This window comes from Pseudophryne corroboree, chromosome 12 (genome assembly GCF_028390025.1).
Source record: "Pseudophryne corroboree isolate aPseCor3 chromosome 12, aPseCor3.hap2, whole genome shotgun sequence".
Lineage (NCBI taxonomy): Eukaryota > Metazoa > Chordata > Amphibia > Anura > Myobatrachidae > Pseudophryne > Pseudophryne corroboree.
In genome coordinates, this window is record NC_086455.1 from 60,047,987 (window position 1) to 60,074,382 (window position 26,396).

Here is a 26,396-nt window from a genome sequence, read left to right on the forward strand (position 1 = left end):
TTGGAAGGACCGAGCATGAAACCTTCCGTACTGAAGAGCCTCGTAAGAGGCAACCATCTTCCCCAGAAGGCGAATGCACTGATGAACCGTTACCCGGGCTGGCTTCAGGACGTCCCGGACCATTGTTTGAATTACCAATGCTTACTCCTCTGGCAGAAACACCCTCTGCACTTCCGTGTCGAGGATCATTCCCAGAAAAGACAATCTCCTTGTCGGCTCCAAATGTGATTTTGGAAGGTTCAGGATCCAACCGTGTTCTCTGAGCAGATGAGTCGTGAGAACAATGGACTGCAACAATGTCTCCCTGGTCGATGCCTTTATCAGCAGATCGTCCAGATATGGGATTATGTTCACCCCCTGTCTGCAGAGAACCATTATCTCTGCCATCACCTTGGTGAACACCCTCGGTGCTGTGGAGAGGCCGAATGGCAGCGCCTGAAAACGAGATTTATGATAAGAACTTACCTTTGTTAAGTCTCTTTCTGCGAGGTACACTGGGCTCCACATAGACATTGGGGTGTAGAGTAGGATCTTGATCCGAAGCACCAACAGGCTCAAAAGCTTTGACCTTCTTCCCAAGATGCATAGCGCCGCCTCCTATTTCACCCCGCCCCCGCGCACAGGAGCTCAGTTTTGTAGTTGGTGCTTGCAGCGCAAGCATATAACAGGAAGGGCTGCTCACAGGAAAAAAGAAGACTACAAGGGCTGCAGCAGAGGCACAGATTGTGTTAGATGTCAGTAGACATCACCTGCTGCAGCTCCATCTCTCCCCCAGCCTGAAGAGGGTCATATTGGGAGGTATGCTAGCCCTTATTACGGCCCTGCAAATGCCCTATAACAACAGTTTTCTAACAATTAAACTGGCTTTGCTCCAACTGCCACTGTTACTGTCTCCGCCACCAGGTGGCGACAAGCGCACACTAGTCACACTGACACGGCCGGCAACAGACAAGAGAGTTGTTATGGTTCTGGAACGTTCCATAGAGGGACAATCTTGTTCCCGCTACATCTCTATCTTGTTGGAGGACGCGTGACGTCAGATCGAGCGGGAACGCAAAGTTGCTCCATGGATGTGGAGGGATAGAGTGGAGTCCCCCTGGCCTACTCTCTATGAGCCCGGAGGAGTGGAGGATCTGGCAGGCAGCCACCAGCGCCATGAAGCTGCAGTGTGAGGTGGAGGTAATCAGCCGGATGCTGCCCACGTTCGGCATGAGGAACCGAGGGAAGGGCACCCGGGCGGCGCTGTCCGTGGGGAGACAGCAGGAGAAGGGATCCGGAGAGCCAGGACCAATCTATTTAATGATCTGCACCCTGAAGGACAAGGCCGGAGCCAGATACAAGGCGAGTACCAAGGTGTGGTTACTGGGCTGTCAGTCTGCCCATCGCCATGACAACAGGGATGTCACCTTATCAGCTGGAGAGGTGGGGGTCTGTAGCAGCCATAGCCCTGAGTGCTGGGCATCACTTACTGTGCGTTATGTGGGCACAGCCACTAAGGGGGTGCAGCCAGATTACTGTATGTATATGTATGAATATATATATTCACATATGGTACACTAATGTACTATGTGTGACCTGACCAGCAGGGGCGTTTTAAGAGAGGAGGAGGCCCATGTTCAGCCTCCTCCGTCGGGCCCCCTCATCTCTGCCCGGAGCGCCGTAGAGTCTGAGCAGTAGAGGGCTCAGACTCTACTGCACTTGCGCAGATCTCCGGGAAAATGGAGTGGTGGCCATTTTCCCTGAGATCTCTCTACTGCGCATGCGCAGAACGCCGTGAAAATGGCCGCTGGGCCATTTTCACTGTGTTCTAGCGGCGCCGCAGTTGCCGGCGCTGGACTTTGGAGGGGTAAGTATTTTACAAATGGGTGCAGTGTGTGCGGTGGGGGCCCCCTCTGGACTCAGGGGCCCCGTGTGCACCGCACACACTGCACCCATTATAGAAACGCCAGTGCTGACCAGTCTGTCAGGCACAGTGGGAGCCAGGCACACGCTTGCTATTATGGTTATAGCAGCTTCACGACTGACATGGTGCAAGTCACATTTCACCTATGGCGGGATCCTGGTGCCAGTGCACGGAGATCGCTATGGTGACCGATGACAAGGTAGAGGGCATTACAGTAGTCTAATAGAGATGATACAAATGCGTGGATGACTTTTGGCAGATCATCTGAGGGAATTAAGTGCTTGATTCTGGCTATGTTCCTCAGGTGAAAGAATGAGGATTTGATTGTGGCTGATATCTGATGTTTAAGTGTCAAGCCACCATCCAGGACAACACCAAGATTCTGCACATGATCAGTGGTTTGTAATTCTGAATCCCTGAGTGTAAGTCCAGTTGGTTGGCTATGCTGCAGTCTTGTCCTTTGATGTTGCAGTCCTATCATAAGGACCTCTGTTTTATCCGGGTTCAGTTGCAGCCAACTGGCACTCATCCACTCCAGTAGTTCAGCTAGACAGCCATTTAGGGTTGCTATTGGGTTATCAGTGCCCGGAGCAAAGGACAAGTACAGTTGTGTATCATCTGCATAGCAGTGCTAGACCAGCCCATGGCACCTGATTATTTCACCCAGCGGGAGCATGTATACTGCAAAAAGCAGGGGATATAGTATAGAATCTTTTGGGGCACCACATGGCACTGGTGGTGATGAGTATACTCCAGACGATACTCTCTGTGACCTGCCTGTGAGAAATGACCAGCTTAGGGCTGTGCCATCCAGTCCACAAAAATGTAGTCGCTCAATCAGAAGCCCATGGTCCACGGTATCAAATGCTGCAGAGGGGTGTAGTATGGTATGCCGGTGACCAGCATACCGGCGCCGGGAGCCCGACCGCCGGCATACCGACAGCGTGGCGAGCGCAAAGGAGCCCCTTGCAGGCACGATGGCGCGCTACGCACGCCACACTATTTTATTCTTCCTCCAGGGGGGTCGTGGACCACCACGAGGGAGAATAGCTGTCGGTATGCCGGGTGTCGGGATTCCGGCGCCGGTATACTGTGCGCCGGGATCCCGACATTCGGCATACTGAAGACCACCCGCTGCAGAGAGATCCAGAAGGATTAATATTGAACAGTCACCTGTCTCTTGCCATCAGAAGATCATTTAACACACCCACCCACCAGGGCTGTTTCAGTGCTATGTCTTCTCCTGAATCCTGATTGGAATGGATCATAGATATCATGGGTTGTCAGGCGGGTTTCCAGTTGATTTGCAACCACTTTCTCAAATAACCTTTCCTAGAAAAGGAAGGTTTGATACCGGTCTGTAGTTGGTCATGCAGTCGGGATCTAAATTATGTTCTTTAAGAAGAGGTCTGACAATTGCTTCCTTTAGGGGTCCAGGAAAAATGTCGGTCTGAAAAAGAGTATTGAACAATTTTTTTCAAAGACAGGACCAATTATATCCATACAACCTATTAGAAGCTTGGTTGAGGCAGGGTCTAGATCACAGGTGGTGGGACGCAAAATCCGAGCAATTTTAGCAATGTCCTTTACATCCACTGGGTTAAAGCTGGTCCATGAAGGTAGGTGGCTTATATTGCCAGACTTTGTAGTTTGGCACTCCTTTGATGGCACTGTGGAGATTCCAGGCCGGATGGTGGATATTTTATCTGTGTGTGTGTATATATAAATCAGCTGCTATGTATATATTTTCATAATGAGGTTGGGAGGAAAAACAAGAAGAAACTGTACGGTCGACGCACTAGAAAGGATTGCTTTATTCTAAAACATAACCTTTATTAGATATACATTAAATCATATGTTTATTAACCCAGACTACAGTGAAGCATAAGAGTTAAAATTAGACAAACTAACATGTATGTGAGACCTGAAAGATAGGAAATTGTGAATAAAGAGATTTAAAAGGCGTGTCCGCGTGTGTTTTGTATGTGTAACACGTATAAGGTTACTGTATCTATTCAATTTATTACCAATATTTAATCCATTAAAGGTATGGTTCTTTTTATTTGATGGCTGTTACAACAATGATGGTAATCGTCACTCTCACTGATAATTCGGGAGAGTCAATTTTATTTCATATATACCTATTCACTCAACAGGAATATCTCCTGGGAATTAATCCAAAATATAGAGACTGAGTATCAGTAGGTATAGGTATACAAATTCACTTCACTAGAGAGTTGGTTGAGTAATTATTGTCGCCGCTAGACTATTATGTAATATAATCCTAAACCAAAGTCACCTGAGAGATGGATATATATCTCATATGCGCTTATCAAAAAGGTAAATGTTGTCTCGCATTCATTATCTGTGTTGTTGCACAAACATACATTTTTGGGCATATATATGGAGAAACATTGCTTAGGGGATATAACAATCCCAACTCTTAGGGGAAAAGGGGTTCAGACTAGTGGTGATATGGTGGTGATTCACATACACTCACAGTATTAAACATATATCGAGTGTGCAGATACCCAATCTTTGTATATATTTCTCTGACGTCCTAGTGGATGCTGGGAACTCCGTAAGGACCATGGGGAATAGCGGGCTCCGAAGGAGGCTGGGCACTCTAGAAAGATCTTAGACTACCTGGTGTGCACTGGCTCCTCCCACTATGACCCTTCCTCCAAGCCTCAGTTAGATTTCGTGCCCGGCCGAGGTTGGATGCACACTAGGGGCTCTCCTGAGCTCTTAGAAAGTAATAGTCTTAGATTTTTTTATTTTCAGTGAGACCTGCTGGCAACAGGCTCACTGCAGCGAGGGACTAAGGGGAGAAGAAGCGAACTCGCCTGCTTGCAGCCGGATTGGGCTTCTTAGGCTACTGGACACCATTAGCTCCAGAGGGATCGACCGCAGGCCCAGCCTTGATGTTCGGTCCCGGAGCCGCGCCGCCGTCCCCCTTACAGAGCCAGAAGCAAGAAGATGGTCCGGAAAATCGGCGACATGAAGACTCTGTCTTCACCAAGGTAGCGCACAGCACTGCAGCTGTGCGCCATTGCTCCTCTCACACACTTCACACTCCGGTCACTGAGGGTGCAGGGCGCTGGGGGGGCGCCCTGAGGCAGCAATAAAAACACCTTGGCTGGCTAAAATACCTCAATATATAGCCCCAGGGGCTATATATGAGGTAAATACCCCTGCCAGAATTCCATAAAAAACGGGAGAATAGGCCGCGAAAAAGGGGCGGAGCCTATCTCCTCAGCACACTGGCGCCATTTCCCCTCACAGCTCCGCTGGAAGGAAGCTCCCTAGCTCTCCCCTGCAGTCTACACTACAGAAAAGGGTTAATAAAGAGAGGGGGGGGCACTAAATTTAGGCGCAGTATACATTATATATAAAAACAGCAGCTATAGGGGACATAACTCAGTTAGTCCCTGCATTATATAGCGCTCTGGTGTGTGCTGGCATACTCTCACTCTGTCCCCCCAAAGGGCTTTTGTGGGTCCTGTCCTCGTTTAGAGCATTCCCTGTGTGTCTGTGGTGTGTCGGTACGGCTGTGTCGACATGTTGAATGAGGAGGCTTATATGGTGACGGAACAGAGGCCGATATATGTGATGTCTCCCCCTGTGGGGCCGACACCAGAGTGGATGGATAGGTGAAAGGTATTAACCGACAGTGTCAACTCCTTACATAAAAGGGTGGATGACGTAACAGCTGTGGGACAGCCGGCTTCGCAGCCCGCGCCTGCCCAGGCGTCTCAAAGGCCATCAGGGGCTCAAAAACGCCCGCTCTCTCAGATGGCAGACACAGATGTCGACACGGAGTCTGACTCCAGTGTCGACAAGGTGGAGACATATACACAATCCACTAGGAACATCCGTGACTTGATCCCGGCAATAAAAAATGTGTTATACATTTCTGACTTTAACCCAAGCACCTCTAAAAATGGGTTTTAGGTTTGGGGAGAAAAAACAGGCAGTGTTTTGTTCCCCCATCAGATGAATAAATGAAGTGTGTGAAAAGCGTGGGTTCCCCCGTTAAGAAACTGGTAATTTATAAAAAGTTACTGATGGCGTACCCTTTCCCGCCAGGAGGATAAGTTACGCTGGGAGATATCCCCTAGGGTGGATAAGGCGCTCACACGTTTGTCAAAAAAGGTGGCACTGCCGTCTTAGGATACGGCCACTTTAATAGGTACCTGTTGATAAAAAACAGGAGGCTATCCTGAAGTCTGTATTTACACACTCAGGTACTAGACTGAGACCTGCAGATAGTGCTGCTGCAGCGTGGTCGGTGACCCTGTCAAACAGGGATACTAGTTGGCAAACATAAAAACATATTAAAGACGTCGTCTTATATATGGGGGATGCACAGAGGGATATTTTGCCGGCTGGCATCCAAAATAAATGTAATGTCCATTCTGTCAGGAGGGTATTAGAGACCTGTCACTGGACAGGTGATGCTGACTTAAAAAGCGCATAGAGAGCCTTATAAGGGTGAGGAATTATTTGGGGATGGTCTTTGGGACCTCGTATCCACAGCAACTGCTGGGAAGAAATAATTTTACCTCAGGTTTCCTCACAGACAAAGGTACAGTCCTTTCGGCTTCAGAAAAGCAAGCGGGTCAAATGGCGCTTCCTTTCTGTACAGAGACAAGGGTAGAGGGAAAAAGCTGCACCAGTCAGCCGGTTCCCAGAATCAAGATTCTTCCCCCGCCTCCTGTGAGTCCACACCATGACGCGGGTGCTCCACAGGTGTAGCCAGGTACGGTGGGGGGCCGTCTCAAAAATTTCAGCAATTAGTGGGCTCGCTCACAGGTGGATCCCTGTTTCTTTCAAGTAGTATTTCAGGGGTACAAGCTGGAATTCCAGATGTCTCCCCCCCCAGCCGTTTCCTAAAATATGCCTTGCTGACAACTCCCTCAGGCAGGGAGGCTGTGCTAGAGGCAATTAATAAGCGGTATTCCCAGCAGGTAATACTCAAGGTACCCCTACTTCAACAAGGACGGGGTTACTATTCCACACAGGTTGGGGTACCGAAACCACATGGTTCGGTGTGACCCATTTTATATTTAAAATCCTTGAACACATACATAAAAAAATTCAAGTTCAAGATGGAATCGCTCAGGGCGGTTATTGCAAGCCTGGACGAGGGGGATTACATGGTATCCCGGGACATCAAGGATGCTTACCTGCATGTCCCCATTTACCATCCTCGCCAGGAGTACCTCAGATTTGTGGTACAGGATTACCATTACCAAGTCCAGACACTGCCGTTTGGACTGTACATGGCACCGAGGGTGTTTTATCAAGGTAATGGCAGAAATGATGATACTCCTTCGAAAAAAGGGAGTTGTAATTATCCCGTACTTGGACAATCTCGTTATAAGGGCGAGGTCCAAGGAGCAGTTGGTAGTCGGGGTAGCACTATTTTGGAAAGTGCTACAACAGCATGGTTGGATTCTAAACAGTCCAAAGTCACAGCTGGTTCCTATGACACGTCTACTGTTCCTGGGGATGGTTCTGGACATAAACCAGAAATAGTGTTTCTCCCGGAGGAGAAAGCCAAGGAGTTGTCATCTCTAGTCAGAGACCTCCTGAAGCCAAAATAGGTAGCGGTGCATCATTGCACGCGAGTCCTGGGAAAAATGGTAGCTTCCTACGAAGCAATCCCATTAGGCAGGTTCCATACAAGAACTTTTCAGAGGGACCTGTTGGACAAGTGGTCCGGATCGCATCTTCCGATGCATAGGCTGTTAACCCCGTCTCCAAGGACCAGGGTATCTCTACTGTGGTGGCTGCAGAGTGCCCATCTTCAAGAGGGCCGCAGGTTCGGCATACAGGACTAGGTCCTAGTGACCATGGATTCCAGCCTTTGAGGCTGGGGGGCAGTCACACAGGGAAGAAACTTCCAGGGACTTTGGTCAAGTCAGGTTATTTCCCTACACATAAATATTCTGGAACTGAGGGCTATTTACAATGCCCTGAGGCCGGCAAGGCCTCTGCTTCAAAACCAGCCGGTACTGATCCAATCAGACAACATCACGGCAGTCGCCCATGTTAACAACAGGGCGGCACAAGAAGCAGGATGGCGATGGCAGAAGCCACAAGGATTCTCCGATAGGCGGAAAATCATGTGTTAGCACTGTCAGCAGTGTTCATTCCCGGAGTGGACAACTGGGAAGCAGATCTTCTCAACAGACACGACCTCCACCCGGGAGAATGGGGACTTCCTCCAGAAGTCTTCCAATAGGATTGTACACCATTGGGAAAGGCCACAGGTGGACATGATGGCGTCCCGCCTCAACAAAAAGCTATAAAAGATATTGCACCAGGTCAAGGGACCCTCAGGCGATAGCTATGGACGCTCTGGTAACACCGTGGGTGTACCAGTCGGTTTATGTGTTCTCCCCTCTGCCTCTCATACCAAAGGTACTGAGAATAATAAGAAGGCGAGGAGTAAGAACGATACTCGTGGATGGCCAAGAAGAGCTTGGTACCCAGAACTTCAAGAATTTATATCAGAGGACCCATGGCCTCTGCCACTCAGACAGGACCTGCGGCAGCAGGGGCCCTGTCTGTTCCAAGACTTACCGCGGCTGCGTTTGACGGCATGGCGGTTGAACGCCGGATCCTGAAGGAAAAGGGCATTCCGGAGGAAGTCATTCCTACGCTTACTAAAGCCAGGAAAGAGGTTACAGCAACTCATTATCACCGCATATGGCGAAAATATGTTGCATGGTGTGAGGCCGAAAGGGCCCCAACAGAGGAATTTCAACTAGGTCGATTTCTGCATTTCCTGCAAGCAGGAGTGACTATGGGCCTTAAATTGGGTTCCATTAAGGTACAGATCTCGGCTCTGTCGATTTTCTTTCAAAAAGAACTAGCTTCAGTACCTGAAGTTCAGACATTTATAAAAGGAGTGCTGCATAGTCAGCCCCCGTTTGTGCCTCCTGTGGCACCTTGGGATCTCAACGTGGTGTTGAGTTTCTTAAAGTCACATTGGTTTGAGCCACTAAAAACCGTGGATCTGAAATATCTCACGTGGAAGGTGGTCATGTTATTGGCCTTGGCTTCGGCCAGGCAAGTATCAGAATTGGCGGCTTTATCATGTAAAAGCCCTTATCTGATTTTCCATATGGATAGGGCAGAATTGAGGACTCGTCCCCAGTTTCTCCCCAAAGTGGTATCAGCGTTTCACCTGAACCAGCCTATGGTGGTGCCTACGGCTACTAGGGACTTGGAGGACTCCAAGTTGTTAGACGTGGTCAGGGCCCTGAAAATATATGTTTCCAGAACGGCTGGAGTCAGAAAATCTGACTCGCTGTTTATCCTATATGCACCCAACAAGCTGGGTGCTCCTGCTTCTACGCAGACTATTGCTCGTTGGATTTGTAGTACAATTCAGCTTGCACATTCTGTGGCAGGCCTGCCACAGCCAAAAATCTGTCAATGCCCATTCCACAAGGAAGGTGGGCTCATCTTGGGTGGCTGCCCGAGGGGTCTCGGCTTTACAACTTTGCCGAGCTGCTACTTGGTCAGGGGCAAACACGTTTGCAAAATTATATAAATTTGATACCCTGGCTGAGGAGGACCTGGAGTTCTCTCATTCGGTGTTGCAGAGTCATCCGCACTCTCCCGCCCGTTTGGGAGCTTTGGTATAATCCCCATGGTCCTTACGGAGTTCCCAGCATCCACTAGGACGTCAGAGAAAATAAGAATTTACTCACCGGTAATTCTATTTCTCGTAGTCCGTAGTGGATGCTGGGCGCCCATCCCAAGTGCGGTTTATCTGCAATACTTGTACATAGTTATTGTTAACTAAATCGGGTTATTGTTGAGCCATCTGTTGAGAGGCTCAGTTGTTTCATACTGTTAACTGGGTTTCATATCACGAGTTATACGGTGTGATTGGTGTGGCTGGTATGAGTCTTACCCGGGATTCAAAATCCTTCCTTATTGTGTACGCTCGTCCGGGCACGGTGTCCTAACTGAGGCTTGGAGGAGGGTCATAGTGGGAGGAGCCAGTGCACACCAGGTAGTCTAAGATCTTTCTAGAGTGCCCAGCCTCCTTCGGAGCCCGCTATTCCCCATGGTCCTTACGGAGTTCCCAGCATCCACTACGGACTACGAGAAATAGAATTACCGGTGAGTAAATTCTTATTTTTTATAGAATGCAATGGGCAACTTCTCCACTGGCTCACTTCTCCACTCTTTTCACTGCTTCATACATCTCCATCACAATTTTAATTTCTGAATCCAGTGATGTTCTACATGTAAGATGCCACAGTAAAGCTAAATTCTATAGCGAATCATTTTAATAGCCATGGGTACATCACACACTAGCATTGTCAACAACATTCTGAATAGAGCTTAAGTTGTTATGAAATGGATCATTGATCCCTACTGGCAACACACACACACACACGTTGGAGGGGCCTGAGCTGCAGCATTTTGTGCTTTCCTGTGTCCGTGCTGTTTAGTATGAACAATTTTGTGTTCATTTTTTATAAGGATTAATGATCCCCACTGTAAGTAATGCCATGAGCTGAGTGCAGTCCAGGTGGAAGTACTGTGAGTTGCCATGGCGGTAATGGCACCTCCATGGTTTTTTTTTTTGTGTTTTTTTTGGGGGGGGGGGGGGTTTATTTGTCCATGACCTTATGGGGCTGTGAACAGAAATCAGTGGGTCTGGGGTTACCATACTGCAGCATATAGCCACACTTGCTGAGTGAGTCTAGGTAATACCCCTTTTCCACTAACGAGCACGGGTCGCAGCCAGGAGCCTGACACGGGAGCTGCCCCCTGCTGCGACCCGTGCTCGGTCCCTTTCCCATTAGCAGTCACAACCCGGCAAATGCCGGGTTGGTGACGCTTCTAGTGACACGGCAGGGGCGGCGCAGGGAGATCACATGATCTCCTAGCGCCGCCTTCCCTATGCACTGTGAACGGGAGCCGTGTCACCTCGACACGGCTCCCGTTCACACTAGACAGCTAGCCGGGTTGAACACGTGTTCAACCCGGCTAGCTACCAGGGTAGGATTCCCGGATCGCTTGATCCGGGTTTAACCTTTTCCACTTGCAAAAAACACGGGTAAATGCGCGCCCCCGTGCATTTACCCGTGTTTTTTGAGCTAGTGGAAAAGGGGTATCGACATGTTAGTGTTGCTGCTGTTAGTAAATGTACACCTGCAGTGTCTTTTAGTTATGATAACTGTAAAGTGGCCTCATTATAATAATGTGGCTGGTCTCTCCTCTACAGTTGCAGTCAAATATTGAGAATCTGTTTTCCAAGTTTTTAAACGAGGGGAAGGCGACAATACGACTTCGAGCACCAGCTGTGGATATCTGTCTGAGCAAGGTACAAGTGAGAGCGGGGAGGGGCGGGGCAGGTGGTCTGAATTTTTTTTTTTGTTTTTTTTTTTATTGTTTTTCTTCATGTAATGCTATTGGCGTTAGGGAGGTTGCTAAACAGATCTAAAAAGTTTGTATGTGTGCGACAGAATGTACTTTTATAGACACTAATTAGAGTTGCTGCTAAATTAGATGTTAGAGGTTCTCTTCCTTCTAATTATTGTAATTTATAGTCTTGCTAAATATACAGGTTGAGTCTCCCTTATCCAAAATGCTTGGGACCAGAGGTATTTTGGATATGGGATTTTTCCATATTTTGGAATAATTGCATACCACAATGAGATATCATGGTGATGTTACCTATATCTAAGCACAGAATGTATTTATGTTACATATACACCTTATACACACAGCCTGAAGGTAATTTTAGCCAATATTTTTTATAACTTTGTGCATTAAACAAAGTGTGTCTACATTCACACAATTCATTTATGTTTCATATACACCTTATACACACAGCCTGAAGGTCATTTAATACAATATTTTTAATAACTTTGTGTATTAAACAAAGTTTGTGTACATTGAGCCATCAAAAAACAAAGGTTTCACTATCTCACTCTAACTCCAAAAAGTCCGTATTTCGGAATATTCCGTATTTCGGAATATTTGGATATGGGATACTCAACCTGTATTGCTATTTTTAGTTTGTTTTTTTTTGTTTATCATGAGACAGAAGTGTTTGTGTTACGATACGATAGAAACAACAGTTGTATCCTGTGTGAAGAGCACAGTACCATATCCCAGGGCAGAGACCTAAATGCTCCATTTGATGATATTGATGCAAGACTGAAAAGCAGAGCAAGCATCCAGCAGTAAAAGCAACTGAAAGCAATGTACAATCCAGAAAATATCCACTTTGTGAAAGATATCTCTAATGGTAGCATTCCCCATATGAGATCTCTTGGATATACTGCTTGCCGGGCTGATGTCACACTACTGGACATATATCATAATTGGGAAAGCATGATGGCAAATCTAAAATTGAATCCCTACTTCTTGTGTAACCGTATATTCACAGCAAATTCAGGACTCATGGACATCTCATAAAATCAATATGAAAAAAAAATACCTGCTGTAAGATACTATACTAATTACAAGTGTCATGTTCCATATTAAATAAAGTAGTAAATTAACATTAATGTCAAAATGTGGCAACTCGCACAAGCGCTTAAAAAGCACTCCCACAGACCTATAAATAGTAATGCATTATATCCTAGCGCTCAGTCATCTAACAATATGACGAGGCATTCATGGTATAGTAACACATTTAAGTGATGAATATAAAGGACTTATTTCTAGGTTATAAATAATAGTTTAACCACTTGCCTGGCATGGTCTCGCATCAGATGCAACCATACCAGTAAGTGTCTTATCTGACCTGGTCGCATAATCTGCGACCAGTCAGATATAGAGTGTTAGCAGCAGTGGAGGGAAGTTTCTCTTCCCTGCCACTGCAATCAGAGGGACCGGAAGGCCGCTGGGAAAGTGTAAATGAACCTCCCCCAAGCCCCCACTGTGTACCTGGTGGCTGTCTCGGCTTTCAAAATGAAAGCCGTGATGTTACCGATGGTCACTATGTTCCAATGTTTAACCAAAAAAATTATATATCTTTTTTTTTTTTTTTTTTTAAATATAAAAAAAAAGTTTTGTTTTTTTTTTATACATTTATTTTTTAAACTAAAATAATTTTGAATATGGTTAAATACACATTCTACAACTAAGGGGTATATTCAATTAGGGTAGAAAACTGCCGTCTGTCGAAAATATGTCAGTTTTTCGACTTTTTAAGGTCTAATCGTGATTCAACCTATTCAATCCCTGCCGTTTTTATTCGACAAGCCGTGGAATTCGACTTGTCGAATAGTATGTGAATCGGCGGTATAGCTGCCGATTCACATACTTTTGAGTGAAGCGGGACCAAATTCGACAGGATTTGGCCCCGTTTCCGACCATCTCAGTCCGACATACAAAAATGTCGGACTGAGATGTGGGACCCAGAGGAGGAGAGGGGGGACAGCCGCAGGGGAGAGCAGCGCTACAGTACAGCGCTGCAGCAGGATGTCTCACGGCAGCGTCCACCCGGCTCCAGCAAGTGAGGTCACACTTGCTGGAGCCGGGAAGACACTGCCATGAGGTCTGGCGACTGTGAGACGTCCTTTTGCAGCGCTGTAGCGCTACTCTCCTCCGTTGGCCCGCGGCTGGTCTCCTCCCTCTCCTGCCCCTCATCTCAATTCGACTTTTTTAAAGTCAAATTGAGATGAGATTGAATAGGGGTCATTGGATCCATTCCGACATGCATGTCGGAATGGATCCGACCCTAATTGAATATACCCCTAATTCACTCATAAAAAAATTCCCGACATTTTCGGAGTGGTTTTTTGGAAAATAATTTGTCAGTTAAAACGCAGAGCCTGGCCTCCTTATTTATTTATTACCAGTTATTTATATAGCGCACACATATTCCGCAGCGCTTTACAGAGAATATTCGGTCATTCACATCGGTCCCTGCCCCAGTGGAGCTTACAATCTATATTCCCTATCACATGTACACACAGACACATTCATGCTAGGGTTAATTTTGTTGGGAGCCAATTAACCTACCAGTATATTTTTGGATTGTGGGAGGAAACCGGAGTACCCGGAGGAAACCCACACAAGTACGGGGAGAATATACAAACTCTGCACAGTTAGAGCTATGGTGGGAATCGAACCCATGACCTCAGTGCTGTGAGGCAGTAATGCTAACCACTATACCATCCGTACTGCTCCTTCAGGCACTCTGAGGAGCGCTGCTCTGCATTATTATAATATATAATAATAATTATGAGAGGGAGAATGCCCAGGGCATTGTAGGGAGTAATTCAGTATATTTTAGGCATTTTTTACTAAAATGGTATCTCTCTCCATGGAAGACCATTAGGATTACTAATAACTGAATATCATGTAAGTTACTTACTGCTCCTATTTAGTTTTCCTTTTATTTTTGTGTGTTTTAGGCAGATGTCTGTAGTCTAAAGAATTTTATTTCTGCCGTGGGCATGGCGCATAGAGGCACAGATGCCAGTCCTGTACCATTGTCACGTCTGATTCCTGCTAAGACCTCTGAAATAGAAAAGCCCAGAGCGAAGTTGATCATTAATTGCAAGAAAGATTACCCCCTTACAAAGAACTTTCCGTATTCGCTGGAGCACCTCCAAGTGTCCTACTGCAATCTGGCCCGCGTTGACATGCGAATGCTGTGTTTAAAGAAGCTTCAGAAACTTGATCTCAGCAACAACCATATCAAGAAGTTACCAAAGACTATAGGTGACCTCGTGTACCTCCAGGAACTCACCCTGCACAGCAACTTCCTGGAATCCTTTGAGGTAGCGCTGTGTAATTCCACTCTGAGGCACTCGCTGAAGTCTTTGGATCTGAGTGAGAATAAACTGAAAGCCCTTCCTGTCCAGTTCTGCAACTTCAGAGAACTTGTCAGCCTGAAACTCGATGACAATGAACTCGTTCAACTACCGTTTGCTATCGGCAAGCTGGGTAAACTGCGCTTCCTCTCCGTGACAAAGAACAAACTTCCATACCTTCCCAACAGCTTCAAAACGCTAGTGCTAGAAAACCTGGATCTGTTCGGTAACCCATTTGTGAAGGCCAATCCAATGGCTCCTGACATTCAGCTGAAAGTCCCTCTGTCTTTACAGGAAACTGCTTCAAGAGTAACGATTAGCTACAGGTATGAGTATTCCTCTGGCTGCAATGCTGCATGACAATCTTTCTTAAAGTTTTCACATGCTTCCTGCTATAGTACCTAAATAAACCCACAAAATAGGTGTTTAATTGTCACTTAAAAAGTTGTCGATGGAATTATCCAAATGACTCATTTGTCAGGTCAGCTACACATTTGGAAACTGCACTGATATACCCATATTTCTCCTCCTTCTCTGTGGGACACTAGGGTATACCAGTGGGTTTGAAGAGCTTGGCACTTTTAAGACCGAATTTGTCTTAAACATTGCCATCCCCCCTCCTATACTCAGGCAGTCAGTACTGTCAAGTGCCCAGAGGAGCAGGGCATGCTTTCTCAGGCTACCAGCGCCTTACGGGATTTTTATTTTAGTTTGTTTGTTCCTGCTGTGTCCATGTCCCCAACCCCACCTCATTGCCAGACCGACAGAAGGCTCCATCGTGCAGGTAAGCCACTTCCCGTCATCAACTGGACACGTTATAGAAGTGGTTGCCGTTCTCTACTACACCAGGCAGCGGAGGACTACAGGGAGCAATTATTTAATACTGGGTTCCCCTCCACACGCCAAGATAGTGATCACTAGGATCTAGAAATCCTGCCAAATTCATCTCCCATCAGAATCTGTTTGCCTCCTTTTATAACTAATATATATGTTTCTCTATCGTCCTAGTGGATGCTGGGGTTCCTGAAAGGACCATGGGGAATAGCGGCTCCGCAGGAGACAGGGCACAAAAAGTAAAGCTTTTCCAGATCAGGTGGTGTGCACTGGCTCCTCCCCCTATGACCCTCCTCCAGACTCCAGTTAGATTTTTGTGCCCGGCCGAGAAGGGTGCAATTCTAGGTGGCTCTCATAAAGAGCTGCTTAGAGAAAGTTTAGCTTAGGTTTTTTATTTTACAGTGATTCCTGCTGGCAACAGGATCACTGCAACGAGGGACAGAGGGGAGAAGAAGTGAACTCACCTGCGTGCAGGATGGATTGGCTTCTTGGCTACTGGACATCAGCTCCAGAGGGACGATCACAGGTACAGCCTGGATGGTCACCGGAGCCGCGCCGCCGGCCCCCTTGCAGATGCTGAAGTAAGAAGAGGTCCAGAATCGGCGGCTGAAGACTCCTGCAGTCTTCTAAAGGTAGCGCACAGCACTGCAGCTGTGCGCCATTTTCCTCTCAGCACACTTCACACGCAGTCACTGAGGGTGCAGGGCGCTGGGGGGGGGCGCCCTGGGAGGCAAATGAAAACCTATTAAAAGGCTAAAAATACCTCACATATAGCCCCCAGAGGCTATATGGAGATATTTAACCCCTGCCTGGATTCACAAAATAGCGGGAGACGAGCCCGCCGGAAAAGGGGCGGGGCCTATCTCCTCAGCACACGGCGCCATTTCCTCTCACAGCTCCGCTGGTCAGGACAGCTCCCAGGTCTCTCCCCTGCACTGCACTACAGAAACAGGGTAAAACAGAGAGGGGGGGCAAATTTAATGGCAATATTTTGATATATATAAAGCAGCTATAAGGGAGCACTTATTATAAGGCTATCCCTGTCATATATAGCGCTTTTTTGGTGTGTGCTGGCAGACTCTCCCTCTGTCTCCCCAAAGGGCTAGTGGGTCCTGTCTTCGTGTAGAGCATTCCCTGTGTGTCTGCTGTGTGTCGGTACGTGTGTCGACATGTATGAGGACGATATTGGTGTGGAGGCGGAGCAATTGCCAAATATGGGGATGTCACCTCCTAGGGGGTCGACACCAGAATGGATGCCTTTATTTGTGGAATTACGGAATAGCGTCAACTCGCTTAAGCAGTCGTTTGACGACATGAGGCGGCCGGACAATCAATTAGTGCCTGTCCAGGCGCCTCAAACACCGTCAGGGGCTGTGAAACGCCCTTTGCCTCAGTCGGTCGACACAGACCCAGACACAGGCACTGATTCCAGTGGTGACGGTGACGAATCAACCGTATTTTCCAGTAGGGCCACACGTTATATGATTTTGGCAATGAAGGAGGCGTTACATTTAGCTGATACTACAGGTACCACTAAACAGGGTATTATGTGGGGTGTGAAAAAACTACCTATAGTTTTTCCTGAATCAGAAGAATTAAATGACGTGTGTGATGAAGCGTGGGTTGCCCCTGATAAAAAGCTGATAATTTCAAAGAAATTATTGGCATTATACCCTTTCCCGCCAGAGGTTAGGGAGCGCTGGGAAACACCTCCTAGGGTGGACAAGGCGCTAACACGCTTATCTAAACAAGTGGCGTTACCCTCTCCTGAGACGGCCGCACTTAAAGATCCATCAGATAGGAGGATGGAAAATATCCAAAAAAGTATATACACACATGCAGGTGTTATACTACGACCAGCTATAGCGACTGCCTGGATGTGCAGTGCTGGGGTAGTTTGGTCAGAGTCCCTGATTGAAAATATTGATACCCTGGACAGGGACAATATTTTACTGTCGTTAGAACAAATAAAGGATGCATTTCTTTATCTGCGTGATGCACAGAGGGATATCTGCACACTGGCATCACGGGTAAGTGCTATGTCCATTTCGGCCAGAAGAGCTTTATGGACGCGACAGTGGACAGGCGATGCGGATTCAAAACGGCATATGGAAGTTTTGCCGTATAAAGGGGAGGAGTTATTTGGAGTCGGTCTATCAGATTTGGTGGCCACGGCTACAGCCGGGAAATCCACCTTTCTACCTCAAGTCACTCCCCAACAGAAAAAGGCACCGACTTTTCAACCGCAGCCCTTTCGTTCCTTTAAAAATAAGAGAGCAAAGGGCTATTCATATCTGCCACGAGGCAGAGGTCGAGGGAAGAGACAGCAACAGGCAGCTCCTTCCCAGGAACAGAAGCCCTCCCCGGCTTCTACAAAAGCCTCAGCATGACGCTGGGGCTTCTCAAGCGGACTCGGGGACGGTGGGCGGTCGTCTCAAAAATTACAGCGCGCAGTGGGCTCACTCGCAGGTAGATCCCTGGATCCTGCAGATAATATCTCAGGGGTACAGGTTGGAATTAGAGACAGATCCACCTCGCCGTTTCCTGAAGTCTGCTTTACCAACGTCCCCCTCCGAAAGGGAGACGGTTTTGGAAGCCATTCACAAGCTGTACTCTCAGCAGGTGATAGTCAAGGTACCTCTTCTACACAGAGCAGTGATAGCGAACCTGGAAGAAGGGGACTTTATGGTATCCTTGGACATCAAGGATGCGTATCTCCACGTTCCAATTTACCCCTCACACCAGGGGTACCTCAGGTTCGTTGTACAAAACTGTCACTATCAGTTTCAGACGCTGCCGTTTGGTTTGTCCACGGCACCTCGGGTCTTTACAAAGGTAATGGCCGAGATGATGATTCTTCTTCGAAGAAAAGGCGTATTAATTATCCCATACTTGGACGATCTCCTAATAAGGGCAAGGTCCAGAGAACAGCTAGAGATGGGATTAGCACTATCTCAAGAGGTGCTAAAGCAGCACGGATGGATTCTGAATATTCCAAAATCCCAATTAATGCCGACAACTCGTCTGCTGTTCCTAGGGATGATTCTGGACACGGTTCAGAAAAAGGTTTTTCTTCCCGAGGAAAAAGCCAAGGAGTTATCCGACCTGGTCAGGAACCTCCTAAAACCAGGAAAGGTGTCTGTGCATCAATGCACAAGAGTCCTGGGAAAAATGGTGGCTTCTTACGAAGCAATTCCATTCGGCAGATTCCATGCAAGAATTTTCCAAAGGGATCTGTTGGACAAATGGTCAGGGTCGCATCTTCAGATGCACCTGCGGATAACCCTGTCTCCAAGGACAAGGGTATCTCTTCTGTGGTGGTTGCAGAGGGCTCATCTATTGGAGGGCCGCAGATTCGGCATACAGGATTGGATCCTGGTGACCACGGACGCCAGCCTGAGAGGCTGGGGAGCAGTCACACAAGGAAGAAACTTCCAGGGAGTGTGGTCGAGCCTGGAAAAGTCTCTTCACATAAACATTCTGGAACTAAGAGCAATCTACAATGCTCTAAGCCAGGCGGAACCTCTGCTTCAAGGAAGACCGGTGTTGATCCAGTCGGACAACATCACGGCAGTCGCCCATGTAAACAGACAGGGCGGCACGAGAAGCAGGAGTGCAATGGCAGAAGCTGCCAGGATCCTTCGCTGGGCGGAGAATCACGTGATAGCACTGTCAGCAGTGTTCATCCCGGGCGTGGACAACTGGGAAGCAGACTTCCTCAGCAGACACGATCTTCACCCGGGAGAGTGGGGACTTCATCCAGAAGTTTTCCACATGCTAATAAACCGTTGGGAAAGACCAATGGTGGACATGATGGCGTCTCGCCTCAACAAAAAACTGGACAGGTATTGCGCCAGGTCAAGAGATCCGCAGGCAATAGCTGTGGACGCGCTGGTAACACCTTGGGTGTACAAGTCGGTGTATGTGTTTCCTCCTCTGCCTCTCATACCAAAGGTATTGAGAATCATACGGCAAAGCGGAGTAAGAACGATACTAGTGGCTCCGGATTGGCCAAGAAGGTCTTGGTACCCGGAACTTCAAGAGATGGTCACGGACGATCCGTGGCCTCTACCTCTGAGAAGGGACCTGCTTCAACAGGGTCCCTGCCTCTTTCAAGACTTACCGCGGCTGCGTTTGACGGCATGGCGGTTGAACGCCAGATCCTAAAAGGAAAAGGCATTCCAGAAGAAGTCATTCCTACCTTGATTAAGGCAAGAAAGGAAGTCACCGCGAAGCATTATCACCGCATTTGGCGGAAATATGTTGCGTGGTGCGAGGATCGGAGTCCTCCGACGGAGGAATTTCAACTGGGTCGTTTCCTACATTTCCTGCAATCAGGATTGTCTATGGGTCTCAAATTGGGATCTATTAAGGTTCAAATTTCGGCCCTGTCAATATTCTTCCAAAGAGAATTGGCCTCAGTCCCTGAGGTCCAGACTTTTGTCAAAGGAGTACTGCATATACAGCCTCCTGTGGTGCCTCCGGTGGCACCGTGGGATCTAAATGTAGTTTTAGATTTCCTCAAATCCCATTGGTTTGAACCACTAAAAGATGTGGATTTGAAATATCTCACATGGAAAGTGACTATGTTACTGGCCCTGGCTTCCGCCAGGAGAGTATCTGAACTGGCGGCTTTATCTTATAAAAGCCCTTATTTAATTTTCCATTCGGATAGGGCAGAGCTGCGGACGCGTCCGCATTTTCTCCCTAAGGTGGTATCAGCGTTTCACCTGAACCAGCCTATTGTAGTGCCTGCGGCTACAAGCGACTTGGAGGACTCCAAGTTGTTGGACGTTGTCAGAGCTTTAAAAATATACATTTCAAGGACGGCTGGAGTCAGAAAATCTGACTCGCTGTTTATACTGTATGCACCCAACAAGTTGGGTGCGCCTGCTTCTAAGCAGTCGATTGCTCGTTGGATTTGTAACACAATTCAACTTGCACATTCTGTGGCAGGCCTGCCACAGCCTAAATCTGTTAAGGCCCATTCCACAAGGAAGGTGGGCTCATCTTGGGCGGCTGCCCGAGGGGTCTCGGCATTACAACTCTGCCGAGCAGCTACGTGGTCAGGGGAGAACACGTTTGTAAAATTCTACAAATTTGATACCCTGGCAAAAGAGGACCTGGAGTTCTCTCATTCGGTGCTGCAGAGTCATCCGCACTCTCCCGCCCGTTTGGGAGCTTTGGTATAATCCCCATGGTCCTTTCAGGAACCCCAGCATCCACTAGGACGATAGAGAAAATAAGAATTTACTTACCGATAATTCTATTTCTCGGAGTCCGTAGTGGATGCTGGGCGCCCATCCCAAGTGCGGATTATCTGCAATACTTGTACATAGTTATTGTTAACTAATTCGGGTTATTGTTTAGGGAGCCATCTTTCAGAGGCTCCTCTGTTATCATACTGTTAACTGGGTTTAGATCACAAGTTGTACGGTGTGATTGGTGTGGCTGGTATGAGTCTTACCCGGGATTCAAAATCCTCCCTTATTGTGTACGCTCGTCCGGGCACAGTACCTAACTGGAGTCTGGAGGAGGGTCATAGGGGGAGGAGCCAGTGCACACCACCTGATCTGGAAAAGCTTTACTTTTTGTGCCCTGTCTCCTGCGGAGCCGCTATTCCCCATGGTCCTTTCAGGAACCCCAGCATCCACTACGGACTCCGAGAAATAGAATTATCGGTAAGTAAATTCTTATTTTTACAATGATTAACTAATTTGAGGGGTAGAGGACCATTCCTCTACACCTACGTAGGTTGTACTGTTTAATTGTTTCTGTATATTAATACTGGTGTATTGATGCACTTGTTCTAAGCGAAACTGTTCGGTTTCTATATTGCCATGTTCAGCACAGTAGAGACGATCACATCCTGTTTGGACCTTTTTAAATGCATTCCGGGACATGTGGGCTTGGGCAAGGTTAAATAATATTTTTGTTTTATTTAAACCACCTAACTCTCCAAAACCACATTTAGTTTTTGGGGAAGGGAGGATAAACCGTTTTTGTAGTATGTTTTGTTAACAATGAAAAATATTTTTATGAACTTCCATTGCATTTGAAAATAAAGATAATCTAACCAAACTGCTCAAAAAAAAGAAACATTGCAACCGGAAACACTGCCTATAACCATAAGATGTGACTGTCAGTAAAACTGAGCACATTGTATATTGGTTGTCATTTTGTAAGCTAATGTTAGGATTTTCCAAGGGTGCGCAGCACCTTTTTAAAGAAGGATTCCTATTACTGTAGATCCGTTTCAAGCCTCTCAGCCACGTGAGGTCACTGTTTATCCTACTGGTTTCTGTCTTTGTTGTTTTGTCCTCCATTCTGGTGTTTCTGGATACTATTGCATAAAGGATTTATTTGACTCATTTTTATTTAGGTTTTTGATGCTACTAGTGCATTTTGCTTCTGAACAAACCATGCAGTACAGTTGCCATTGTTTCCCTTCTCCCGAGCATTCCTACCCATGTTATTGATGTTTTAATCCTCATGGTGCAGTATCCTGAGGTTATGGACTTAATTGCAGGGCATATGAGAGGCCGTGGCATATGTGTGCATTATTAGTGGGGGTAGAATATTAAGTCACTAGCAGCATGGCCAATGGAAAATGACAAGACCTAAAAGGTGGTGTTCTCTCCTCCACCCCCCAAAAAAAAAAAAATGTTCTCTGCCGGCCGGAGTGAGGAGGGAGTAATGGCACTTGCGGACTGGGAAGGTGGTTAGAATACAGCACGGAATCTCGCACATGAGCAAAGGTGGAGGGGGGCAGCATCGCACAGTATGGGAGGTGGCTGGCTTTATCCTGCCAGTGTGTTGGCTCTGAGCCAATATGCTGCACTGCATTGACACCACAGTGCCATCGTCTGTCCTTCCGGGAAACACGGACGTGTTAAAGCAACTCTATTCAGCTGGGAGTGCTGGTGCCAGGAAGACTGTCTGAAAAAGAAAGCCTGGGGAGAACACTGAAAAGGGGTGGTCTTCAGTATGCCGAATGTCGGGATCCCGGCGCACAGTATACCGGCGCACAGCATACCGGCAGCTATTCTCCCTCGTGGTGGTCCACGACCCCCCTGGAGGGAGAATAAAATAGCGTGGTGCTTGCCACAATGTCGGTATGCCGGCGCCGGTATGCTGTTCGCCAGGAGCCCAGCCGCCGGCATACCATGCTACACCCCTGAAAAGGGGTTAGTAGACTCCACTCATCTTAATTACCTGCACTGAGGTATTAAATCAAACGATGTTTAGCACAGGGTTAGACCATGCCCTTGAGCCAGGTAACCAATAAACCTTAAAGAGGAAAAAATGAGTACCAAACTCTCAGGAGCCATTGATTGCTGATAATGAATGCACCTGACAACTATATTTGACAGACTGTCTTCTAGGTTTACATTTAGTATGGCTACCCTGGTCCCACATGTATTTTTTTGAAGTCAGATTAACATTGTCAAAAACTGTCGGAATTGGCCAGTAATTTGAAAAGAGACACATCCGCCGATCCACGTGTTTTTCGACAAATCTGAATTTCCAACAAGTCGGAAAAAAGGCAACTCCATTGAATAGGTCAAATCCTGATTCAAACAAAAGTCGGAAACTGCCATCTTTCTGACTTGACTGCAATTCCAACATCAATTAAATAGACCCCTAAGCCTTTCTTTTCCATACTAAATTGTTATGGGTTGTTGTTGTTGTTTGACATTCTTCCACAAGACTACAGTATGTTCATTTATTTTCCAGAATCCCATATGGGCCACAACTACTTCCCAAAACCCTGTGCCAAGATCTTTCTGTAGCCAAGACCTGTGATTGCGGTGGGCCGTGCTTAAGTTCCTTCATCCAGACCATTGTCTTAATGAATCTACACCAGGTGTCTCGGACAGTGGTCCTTGTGGACTCCATGGGGGGTACAGAAGCTCCTATCATTTGTTACTTTTGCTCTCTCACCTGTTACTCTGTGTTTCTTGATAAATACCTGCAAAGTACTAGAGTGTAACCTCCTGTATGTGATGACGTCTGGTATCTCCTGCTGACACCTCTGCTTCCACTTCACAAGATGCCTCCAATATTTGTCAAAACATGTTAGGCTGCCTTAATGTCACGGTTCCGGATAAGCTGCATCCTTGTGGACATTGACTTACAGTAGGTTACAGGGCTGTCTATGCTGTGTGAGTGAATGGGGGACATTCTTTAGGATTGTCTGACAATGTAGGATTGTAGTCCAGTACAGGGAAACGTTGAGGTTTTTCATTCATCTTTGGTGAGTGGTAATGAAGAATTGAAGTATGATTAGTTTACCTTTTCTCCATGTTGCAAATGTATGCTTTGAGTTCATTTGTTATGACGTGGATCTGCTAAGGAATCTTTATTCTTCTTCAAGGGAGATGGGGGGAGGGTCACTCACAGGTAAAGCTTTCAGCACTTCTATAGCGCTGCTACAGATTATATGAATACTACAGCACATGTTTAAATGGCGTTGGGTTTAGTATGCCGGTGGTCAGCATACCGACGCCAGGATGCCGTCAGGGGGGAGATTGCTACAAAGCCCCCTGTAGGCTCAGTGTTTCGCTGCGCTCGTCTCAAATTCTATTCCCACTCTATGGGTGTCGTGGACACCTATGAGTGGGTATAGCCCCTGTTAGCCGGGATTCTGTCTGTCTGCATGGTCAGTGGTGTCCTATCCCATTTAAATTGTGTAGCATCAGATCAGAGGTTTATGTCTGGACGTAGTGGTGAGTAGCATCTAGTGCTGACAGAAGGTGATGTAGTGGTGAGTGGCATCTAGTGCTGACAGAAGGTGATGTAGTGGTGAGTGGCGTCTAGTGCTGACAGAAGGTGATGTAGTGGTGAGTGGCGTCTAGTGCTGACAGAAGGTGATGTAGTGGTGAGTGGTGTCTAGTGCTGACAGAAGGTGATGTAGTGGTGAGTGGCGTCTAGTGCTGACAGAAGGTGATGTAGTGGTGAGTGGCGTCTAGTGCTGACAGAAGGTGATGTAGTGGTGAGTGGCGTCTAGTGCTGACAGAAGGTGATGTAGTGGTGAGTGGCGTCTAGTGCTGACAGAAGGTGATGTAGTGGTAAGTGGCGTCTAGTGCTGACAGAAGGTGATGTAGTGGTGAGTGGCGTCTAGTGCTGACAGAAGGTGATGTAGTGGTGAGTGGCGTCTAGTGCTGACAGAAGGTGATGTAGTGGTGAGTGGCGTCTAGTGCTGACAGAAGGTGATGTAGTGGTGAGTGGCGTCTAGTGCTGACAGAAGGTGATGTAGTGGTGAGTGGCGTCTAGTGCTGACAGAAGGTGATGTAGTGGTAAGTGGCGTCTAGTGCTGACAGAAGGTGATGTAGTGGTAAGTGGCGTCTAGTGCTGACAGAAGGTGATGTAGTGGTGAGTGGCGTCTAGTGCTGACAGAAGGTGATGTAGTGGTGAGTGGCGTCTAGTGCTGACAGAAGGTGATGTAGTGGTAAGTGGCGTCTAGTGCTGACAGAAGGTGATGTAGTGGTGAGTGGCGTCTAGTGCTGACAGAAGGTGATGTAGTGGTGAGTGGCGTCTAGTGCTGACAGAAGGTGATGTAGTGGTGAGTAGCATCTAGTGCTGACAGAAGGTGATGTAGTGGTGAGTGGCGTCTAGTGCTGACAGAAGGTGATGTAGTGGTAAGTGGCGTCTAGTGCTGACAGAAGGTGATGTAGTGGTAAGTGGCGTCTAGTGCTGACAGAAGGTGATGTAGTGGTGAGTGGCGTCTAGTGCTGACAGAAGGTGATGTAGTGGTGAGTGGGGTCTAACGCTGGCAGAGGGTGATGTATGAGTGAGTGGCATTAGGCGCTGGCAGTGGGTGTTGTAAAACACTGATCTTTAAAGACTTGTTCATATTTGAACAAAGATAAATGTTTTTGTTTTTATCACTATCTTATTTTGAAGTGCAAAGTGTAAAATAGAACCGTTTTAAAACTATTTTAATAAATGCTATTTTTATTTATTGATTATAATAGTTGTCGTCCATGTCTTTGTCTCGCTCTGGTTATTCAGTTTTAATGCTGTAACTGTTATACTGGTTTCCATTGTGCGGCTGTAGAATGTCTCCAGAGATGGTTATCATTTCTGTAACATTACTGTTGCCTGGTGCAGATAGAGCAATATCACTCCTATTGAAAGTGGTACCAAGAGCTATAAATACAGTATTAATCTTGCCACATACATGTGTAGTCATGGCATACATTTGTCACTTGTCATTGCTTAAATAAATGTAAAAAAAACTCACTCTCCATAGTAAACGGACTCCCCTTTGCACGGTTGTACATATAAATGAGTGTTAAAAATGTGGTAAATCTATAGAGATGTCAATTTGAGACTTCTTAATTAGTGTTCACTCTAGGCTGTTTTAGCAGGGCGCCGCGCCTTGCCCGTTTTTTAGCAGGCAAAACCCGCCCTGCCCCTTTTGCGGCGCCCTGCTAGAACAGCCGCCCGCTTCCTGCCGTCCCGGCGTGTATAGATGACGTGCGCATGCGCGCAGCATCCATTCACGCATTGGGAGAGGGCTGGGGGAAGCCCAGCACCGACGGAGGTGCTGGGCACGCCCCCAACAGTGACGTCGCCGGCCACAGACGCTCTCTATAGTAGCGTCTGTGGGCCGCACCGCCCCTAAAATGATGTAGGCGTGGCCACACCCCCGAATTTGCATGGCCGCGCCCCGTTTCGGACGCGCGCGCATACATGTGCCCCCAGAGTCCGGCGCCCTGCCCCTTTTCTCTCCTAGAGTGAACACTACTAATGTAAGTAAATATTAATCCATGGTTCTTAGCGTTACCCGAGGAGCACCCGTAGCAGATACGGTAAAAAGTGACAGGATCATTTTTGGAGTTTAT

At 47.2% G+C, this 26,396-nt stretch overlaps 1 protein-coding gene across 2 annotated transcripts; it reads left to right on the forward strand.

The window, feature by feature from the left end:
* Positions 1-824: 824 nt before the first annotated feature.
* Positions 825-25,520, forward strand: LRR1 (leucine rich repeat protein 1). Of its 2 annotated transcripts, XR_010190445.1 has the most exons (5): positions 825-1,341; positions 11,163-11,261; positions 14,311-15,038; positions 23,284-25,100; positions 25,139-25,520. XR_010190445.1 is itself a non-coding variant. In XM_063947541.1 (4 exons), the coding sequence occupies exons 1-4, from the start codon at positions 1,111-1,113 to the stop codon at positions 23,537-23,539; spliced, it is 1,314 nt and encodes a 437-aa protein (XP_063803611.1). In that variant the 5' UTR covers positions 825-1,110; the 3' UTR covers positions 23,540-25,520. The 2 variants fall into 2 exon arrangements, 1 of the variants encoding a protein (XP_063803611.1); XM_063947541.1 differs by having other exon boundaries at positions 23,284-25,520.
* The last annotated feature ends 876 nt before the right edge of the window (positions 25,521-26,396 follow it).